Source organism: Anthonomus grandis, chromosome 20, assembly GCF_022605725.1.
Source record: "Anthonomus grandis grandis chromosome 20, icAntGran1.3, whole genome shotgun sequence".
NCBI lineage: Eukaryota > Metazoa > Arthropoda > Insecta > Coleoptera > Curculionidae > Anthonomus > Anthonomus grandis.
In genome coordinates, this window is record NC_065565.1 from 7,087,078 (window position 1) to 7,095,920 (window position 8,843).

Below are 8,843 nucleotides of genomic sequence, written 5' to 3' on the forward strand. Positions count from 1 at the left end.
AAACCCTCTTCTACCCCTATTATAAGTGCCAATCCAATCTGGACGTTACCTAGCAGGCCCGAACTAGCCCGTCGAGCTGCGTGTACCGCATATGCGTCACAAGCAAAGGGATCGCGAGCAATAAAACCCCAAAACATATCATTAACATTTTATTAACAACTCATAAATCTCTATTATACACAATTTACATTTCTGGTTCAAACGTCTACTTACAGCCAAAAAATCCCTCCTCACACCTCAAACTCACGCCTCCCCGTCCAAATTCGTGACGTCAATCACGTCCTCGCAGCTGGAGGTCGAACTCTTCGCACTCCTCCCGTTGTGACTCGAGCAGCTCCTCAAGCAGTTGCATTTGGTTCCCGTTAGCCCCAAGGGTGAATCCTCCTTCTTGTACTTGACCCGCCTGTTCTGGAACCAGATCTTCACCTGTTTCTCCGACAGTTGCAGGCACGTCGCTATCTCGATCCTCCTCAAACGCGAGAGGTACATGTTGGCCGAGAACTCTCGCTCCAGCTCCAATAGCTGAGTGGAGGTGAAGGCCGTTCTGATTCTTTTACTCGAGCTGTCTTTGGGTGAAGTGGATTTCCCTGCAGAAGCTATTGGAGGTGATGGAGTAGAATCTCTGCTACTCACGGGAGATGCTGATGCTGCAGGGGCAATTGGAGGTAAAACGAGTGAGGGTGCAACGCGAGGAACCGGCCTCAAAGGGACCTTGGGTCGGTGCAAGTGCTGCTGAGCCAAGTTGAGCGAGAACAAGTAGCTGCTTATGTAGTTCTGGTTGTAAGGGATCATCGGGTTAACGGCGACCTCTCTGGGGGGAAAGTACGGTAAACACTTCACGTTTTGGGGTTTTTTAGGCCCGTTGTTGGCGGCACTGTTTCCCAGCAAAGAGTCCATAAAGAAACTTCTCGACACGTTCTCCATGTTCGCACCAACTATCACTGACTGACGCTCGATTTTTGTTGAAGGGTGCGTATTTATAGGCCACCCCACTATTTTTAGGTGGTGCAACCCTTGTTATGGTGGTGGCCACGCCCCGTGCGGATCCCGAAGGTGTTCCCTTAAGTTAGGGCATGGACGTATTTAGGACTAAACTAAGCAAACATTGGCTTACGTTGAATTAAGGTTTTATTCACTAGGGATCGCCGCAATTAAAGTGACAGTTGAAGGGTTTCTTTATTTATTAAAAAGTTGTTTAAACGTTGGTTTAATGGGGAAGCAGTTGATGGGCTTGGATTCGTTTGTTATTAGGGTGAACATTAGGAGATTGTTTATTAGTGAGTTGAAATGATCATTACTCTATGTGGTATGCCTTTCAAGGGTGCCGGTTGCCATTCCGTACATTATTTGGGCTCTTGCTATTCTTTGTGCATTGATTTATTGACTGAAGATGCATTGGTATGTTTTTTGTTTGTTACAGGCATTACTGAACTAAGAATTTCATTATTTTGACTTCTAGTGCATCGATTTTGGTGATTTTTTTAAGAGAGACTAAAAAGGACTTCAGACTAGTCCATTAATTAATAATTTCCAAATTTGGAGTAATAGAACCGGAGATATTCACTTGCTAATAAGAGACAAATTATTGTGCTTTTTGTATTAAAAAGTGTCTATAGGCTTATTTTAAGAAGGTTATCTAGCGACTAAAATTGAAAACGTTCAGGCAAGTTGATGGTATAAAACAACAACTTCTCTGGTCCATGCGTATTATTTTGAAAAACAGCGATTTTGCAGAAGAATTTTTTACTGGTAAAGTGTGTGGGGTGGGCGGGGGGTGTAAGGGTGGTGTTAATAAAAAACGAGTATTTTGTAGAAAATAACTGTCTTAGAGAAATAATTTCAATGACAATTTGTAGACGATAAAAAAATCTGTAATTTTTGTATTTACACTTTTTCCACGTAACCTTAATTTTTTTTAAAAATATTATTTGTTTATTTTTATTAAAAAAAATATATTCACTCACAATATTACTTGTCGTGTTAAGAGGCCTAATTAAGCCCTAATTAGATTAAAATTATAAGGTCCAGTGGCGACCCGGGGGACATCTAAGCATATATTATTGGCAAAAAAATTTACACCACTGCCTTCTTTTTTAACTTTAAAATTTGTTGTTTGATTGCCAAACTTTCAAGGCTGCTAATTCATTAGAGGAATCTTCTAAATACTGTTTAAACTTGTCCAAATTTTTCTTCACATCAGGATATAATTTCCTAAAACAAACATATGCAATCTCATTTGGCAATATCTACCAGGAGACACTTACTTTAACTTAGAAAAGTCAAATCCTTCAATTTCGCTGTCTTCATCTTCCTGTGAAGTTTCTGCAAATTCTTTGTCTCCCTTCACTTCACTATCATCTTGGGATTTGTACTGTGTAGATTTCGTTTGAAGCTCCACTCCATAACCTGACAGTCTTAATCTTTGGTTAGAGTTTTCCTGAGGAAAATGTCTTATGACATAATCTATGAGCCCTGCAATAGCTTTTTCCTTCAGTAACTGATGAAATTGAGCAAAACATGGAGTTCCAAGTTCTCCATACAACACCACAGCAAGACTTTGGTTGGCAGATCCGGGATAGTGTATATCCAAGTTTAAGAGAATACAATACACTTTTTTGCCTCATGGGTTTTTTCATATCTCACTACACGTTTTCGATAAAAAAAAATAAATACCGTTTTATTGCATGCCACTGGATTAATTTTTGGTAAAAAAACCACGAGTGCCTTGGAAAACAAAGAATAATTTCTGTATGGAGTTTTGATATTGACAAGTGTCAGTTCTCCTAGAAAAATAATTAATATTAATAAACAATTAATGTATATTGAAAACTGTGCATTTCCGGAAACTTTTTCACATATTTTTTTACAAGCAATCACCCATTGCAATATCTTCGTCTATTTTTCGAACATCCTGTATATATTAAATAAATTTGGTATAATTTTATATATAAATATTTTGTATAAAAACAATGTTATTAAATTGGTTATTATTGATAAAATCATTTATTGTTCATGCATACTATTTTGCAAAAGAAAGATTTTTCAGAAGAATTTCTTACTGGGTAAATGTGTGGGGTGGGTGGGGGGCAAGGGTATCGTTTCTTAAAAATGTTTTTTTTTGTTCATATCCAATCTAATAACACTGTTTTCGTATTAAACGTTTATATGTATAATTTAACTAAATGAAATAACTTACAAGATTAAAAACTATGACCCAATATATATTATTTAAATTTAGAATAATTTTATATATAAATATTTAATACAAAAACAGTGTTAATTAATTAAGGATTACGAATGAAAAACAGTGATTTTACAGAAGAATTTTTACTGGTAAAGTTTATGGGGTGGGCGGGGGGTGTAAGGGTTTTTTTTTTGAAAAACGGTATTTTTGTATAAAATAAAAATCATTTTTTAACAAAATTACCTTTACACCCCCCACCCACCCCACACAGTTTACCAGTGAGAAATTCTTTTAAAAAATCACCTTTTTCGTCTATAATTCTTAATTTATCAACACAGTTTTTGTACTAAATATTTATATATAAAATTATACCAAATTTATTTATTATATTGTATACTAATAACATATTTAACACAAATAAAATGAAAAACAAGAAACAGGGTTTTTCGACTTTTATTCGAAAACTTTGAGGTTACGTGGAAAAAGTGTAAATACAAAAATTGTAGATTTTTTTATCGTCTACAATTTGTCATTAAAATTATTTCTCTCTAAGACAATTATTTCTTACAAAATATTCGTTTTTTATTAACACCACCATTACACCCCCCACCCACCCCACACACTTTACCAGTAAAAAATTCTCCTGAAAAAATCACTGTTTTTGTATTAAATATTTATATATAAAATTATTAGTAAACTTAAATAATATACATTGGGTCATAGTCTTTGATTTTCTATATTATTTCGTTTATTTAAATTTTATATATAATTTTTCATACCAAAACAGTGTTATCAGATTGGATATTATGAACAAAAAACAGTGATTTTTCAGGAAATTTTTTTACTGGTTAAAAATGTGGGGTGGGTGGGGGGACAAGGGTAATTTTGTTTAAAAACGCTTTTTATCATTTACAAATAAACACATTTAAAAAAAAATACCCTGGACTATAAATTTATGACCCTGTATCTTGAAAACTGCGCATTTCCCGTGTTTATAGAAACTTTTCCTCATATTTTTTTTACAAGGAATCACCCACTGAAATATCTCCGTCTATTTTTCGAACAACCTGTATAGTCTGATCTTTAAGGTGGTCACTCACTTTAATGTCGGATATCTCAAGAAATAGTTGGAATATTTTTATGCAATAAAAAGTTCTGGATTGAGAAATGTATGCTCTAGAATAGTTGCTTAAGGTTTAAGTTTGTTCGAGTTATAGTTTTGACAATATCCGACTTTTAATGTGGTGGTGTCCAAAAAGTGGGTTTGAACATCCAAGTAATAAAGTCAGGCATCTCAAGAAATAATTGGAATATTTTCATGATTATTATTTATGTTTGATAATAATTTTATATATAAATTTTTAATACAAAAACAGTGTTGTCAGATTGGATATTATGAACGTGGTTACTTGTAAATGACAAAATCCGTTTTTAAACAAAATTACCCTTGTCCCCCCACCCACCCCACATTTTTAACCAGTAAAAAAAATTCCTGAAAAATCACTGTTTTTTGTTCATAATATCCAATCTGACAACACTGTTTTTGTATTAAAAGTGTATATATATAATTTAAGTAAACGAAATAACCTACAAGATCAAAAACTATGACCCAATATATATTATTTAAATTTGATAATAATTTTCTATATAAATATTTAATAAAATAACAGTGTTAATTAATTAAGGTATACGGACGAAAAACAGTGATTTTTCAAAAGGATTTCTTACTGGTAAGCAGTGTGGGGTGGGTGGGGGGGTAAGGGTATTGTTTTTTCAAAATGTTTTTTTTGTAAATAATAGAAACCGTTTTTTAACAAAATTACCCTTGCCCCCCCACCCACCCCACATTTTTAACCAGTAAGAAATTTTCCTGATAAATCACTGTTTTTCATTCGTAATCCTTAATTGATTAATACTGTCTTTGTATTAAATATTTTTATATAAAATTATTATTAAATTTAAATAATATATATTAAGTCATAGTCTTTAATATTTTCGATTATTTCGTTTATTTAAATTTTAAATATAATTATTTAGTAAAAAAATAGTGTTTTTAAATTGGACATTATGGAAGAAAAACAGTGATTTTTCATAAGAGTATCTTACTGGATACATGTGTGGGGTGGGTGGGGGGGCAAGGGTATTGTTTTTTAAAAATGTTTTTTTTTGTAAAAAACAAAAACCATTTGTTAACAAAAGTACGTTTACCCCCCCCACCCACCCCACACACTTTACCAGTAAGAAATTCTTCAAAAATTCACTGTTTTTCGATCATATTATCCAATCTAATAACACTGTTTTTGTATTAAATAATTATATATATAATTTAAGTAAACAAAATAACTCAGAAGATCAAGAACTATGATCCAATATATATTATTATATTTGATAATAATTTTATATATAAATATTTAATACAAGAACAGTGTTAATTAATTAAGGATTGCGAACGAAAAACAGTGATTTTGCAGAAGAATTTCTTACTGGATACGTGTGTGGGGTGGGTGGGGGGGGCAAGGGTATCGTTTTTTAAAAATGTTTTTTTTTTTGTAAAAGAGAAAAACCATTTTTTAACAAAAGTGCGTTTACCCCCCCACCCACCCCACACACTTTACCAGTAAGAAATTCTATAAAAAATCACTGTTTTCCAAAATAATACGTATGAACACAAAAAGTATTGGCTCAATATAATATAATTATATAATAAAAATGTACAACCGCTTTCATTACTAATTAATCGCGTTTTTTCTACCTACAGTTAATTGTGATCGAATGACACATTTTGAGGCCAAAATTATAAAACTAAACCATCAAAATGTTTTCTTTAAATTAAGTATTTTGGGCAAAAAAACAGTTTTTCATTATAACTACCCTTACACCCCCCACCCGCCCCAAACCGTTTTTACAAAAAAAGAAAATTACAAATACTCCCAACTCACTTTGCAATAAACTGAGCCAGATCCTAGTGGACCTCCTTGGACCTAACCTTTGCACAGCTGCTATGAATCAGCTATCGTCCGCAAAGCAAGCGATCCCTAAATTGAAGCACCTCGTTATAACATTCCGCTCGATTGCTCTAGAGAAACCGCTCTCTCGTGTAAAACAGAGACAGATTTAAGGGTCACAAGATCTCCACACATAATGGTTATTCTGTTATAACACTCATTTCGGTTTAAGTGGGTTATGTTTCTATTGTCATGATAAAATGACGCTCTCGTATGGGGCATTGTAAAGTGGGAATCCCCTTTATATTATTTTTTAGTCGACGTCAAATTTTTGAAAAGTATGATGGTTATACGAGCAGTAAATCGACCATGTATAGAAGGGAATTTAGGACAATGTAACGTAGTAAGAGTCACCTCCTTATTCCTAAACATTCTGGTTAATCCCGGACCTTAAAAGAAAAAACCGAATTTTATTTATATCGCTTTAAGGCTTTTAAAAAAAAACCCTTACAAAGACAGTCGGTTTATTTAATCGTTTAAGTGACAAATTGACAAAGGAGGCTCTTACAATGTAATCCCTCTGGTAGAAAAAAAGGTCTGTAACCCTCGAAACTATTATTACGAAGGTTTACTGTGCAAATATTAATGTGGGATCGGAGCCGGAGTTGTTGCTGTTAAATTAATTTTTTTTTTATTCGCGAAATAAATCGATGATTTCTTCCAGGGAGTTGGAGCAGAGTGCAGACGCGTTTTTTGTGTATTTTGGAACGTGTTAGGGTCCAGTTTAAGGGATTATATTGACTTTTTGGGACCAAAACGTGATTTTTACCTTTGAAGGAAATTGAGCTGTTTCGGTCCTCAATTGCCTGGAATGAAATGATAATTTTCTTCCAGGGAGTTGGGGTGGAGAGTGTAATTGAAAATAAAAAAATACATACAAAAATTTTTAGGTTTATCACAGGTTTCCACATAAATCCAATAGTTTGCGTAATTTTTTTTAAAGAAAATTTGTTTAAATAAAAATGAAAATTGTCCATAACTTTCGTATTTTTTCGCCGATTTTTATGGAATGTGAGTCATAAGAGAGAGTTTTGAATTCTAAACAAAATATGTATCTATAAAAATTTCCTTTAACCCAATATTTTCTGAGTAAAACGATATTTTGAAAAAAAGAGACTCTCTTGGAGACTCTAAAGTTTCACCCGATTTTTCAGGGAAACTCTTATTAGAAAATGCTTAAAACTATGACAGGAGTGTGCGCTCAAGTGTCCTCTATAAGAAACTGAAAAAAAATTCAAAAAGTTTATGACTAGTTTTGGAGATATAAAAAAGTTTTTATTTATTGGGAAAAATATTTCCATAATTTTTTCTGCCAAAAATTAAATCGGCCATAACTTCTTTATTTTTTAGCCGATTTTCATGAAACATGGATTGTTAAATAGGACTTTTAATTTTAAACAAAAAATGTTTCTATGAAAATTTTTATAAATCTAATAGTTTTTTCGGAAATTTTTTTTTTTGAAAATTTGTCCATATTAAAATGAAAATTTTCTTATTTTTCCACCGATTTTTATAATATGTAGCTCATAAGAAAGGATTTTAAATTTCAAACAAAAAATGTAGAAACACAAATCTTCCTAAACCTAATGGTTTTTGCGTAATAATTTTTTTTTGAATTTGTTCATACAAAAATGAAAATTTTCTAAAATTTCCCTAATTTTCCACCGATTTTCATCTAATATAGCTCATAAGAAAGAATTTTTAATTCCAAACAAAAAATGTAGAAACACAATTTTTCATAAACCCAATAGTTTTTGCGTAATAATTTTTTTTTTATTTGTTCATACAAAAATGAAAATTTTCCAAAATTTCCCTAATTTTCCACGGATTTCCATCTAATATAGCTCATAAGAAAGGATTTTAAATTCCAAACAAAAAATGTAGAAACAAAAATTTTCCTAAACCTAATGGTTTTTGCGTAATAATTTTTTTTTGAATTTGTTTATACAAAAATGAAAATTTTCTAAAATTTCCCTAATTTTCCACCGATTTTCATCCAATATAGCTCATAAGAAAGGATTTTAAATTCCAAACAAAAAATGTAGAAACAAAAATTTTCCTAAACCTAATGGTTTTTGCGTAATAATTTTTTTTGTAATTTGTTCATAAAAAACTGAAAATTTTCCAAAATTTCCCTAATTTTTCACCGATTTTCATCTAATATAGCTCATAGGAAAGGATTTTAAATTCCAAACAAAAAATGTAAAAACAAGAATTTTCAAAAACCCAATATTTTTTGAGTAAAACGATATTTTGAAAAAAGAGACTCTTTTGGAGACTCTAAAGTTTCACCCGATTTTTCAAGGAAACTCTTATTAGAAACTGCTTGAAACTAAAACAGGAGTGTGCGCTCAAGTGTCCTCTATAAGAAACTGAAAAAAAATTCAAAAAGTTTATGACTAGTTTTTGAGATATAAAAAAGTTTTTATTTATTGGGAAAAAATTTTCATAATTTTTTATACCAAAAATTAAATCGGCCATAACTTCTTTATTTCTTAACCGATTTTCATCAAACTTAGCTCATTGGAAAGGACTTTTAATTCCAAACAAAAAACATTTCTAACCAAATTTTCATAAACCTAATAGTTTTTGCATAATAAATTTGTTCATATAATAATGACCAAAGCACGAGGGCGCCCCTTTGCGACGTTATC

At 31.9% G+C, this 8,843-nt stretch overlaps 1 protein-coding gene across 1 annotated transcript; it reads right to left on the bottom strand.

The window, feature by feature from the left end:
- Positions 1-243: 243 nt before the first annotated feature.
- LOC126747954 (GS homeobox 1-like) lies at positions 244-924 on the bottom strand. The gene has a single exon (XM_050456934.1). It carries the CDS (start codon positions 922-924, stop codon positions 244-246), a length of 681 nt encoding a protein of 226 aa, XP_050312891.1.
- Positions 925-8,843: the final 7,919 nt, after the last annotated feature.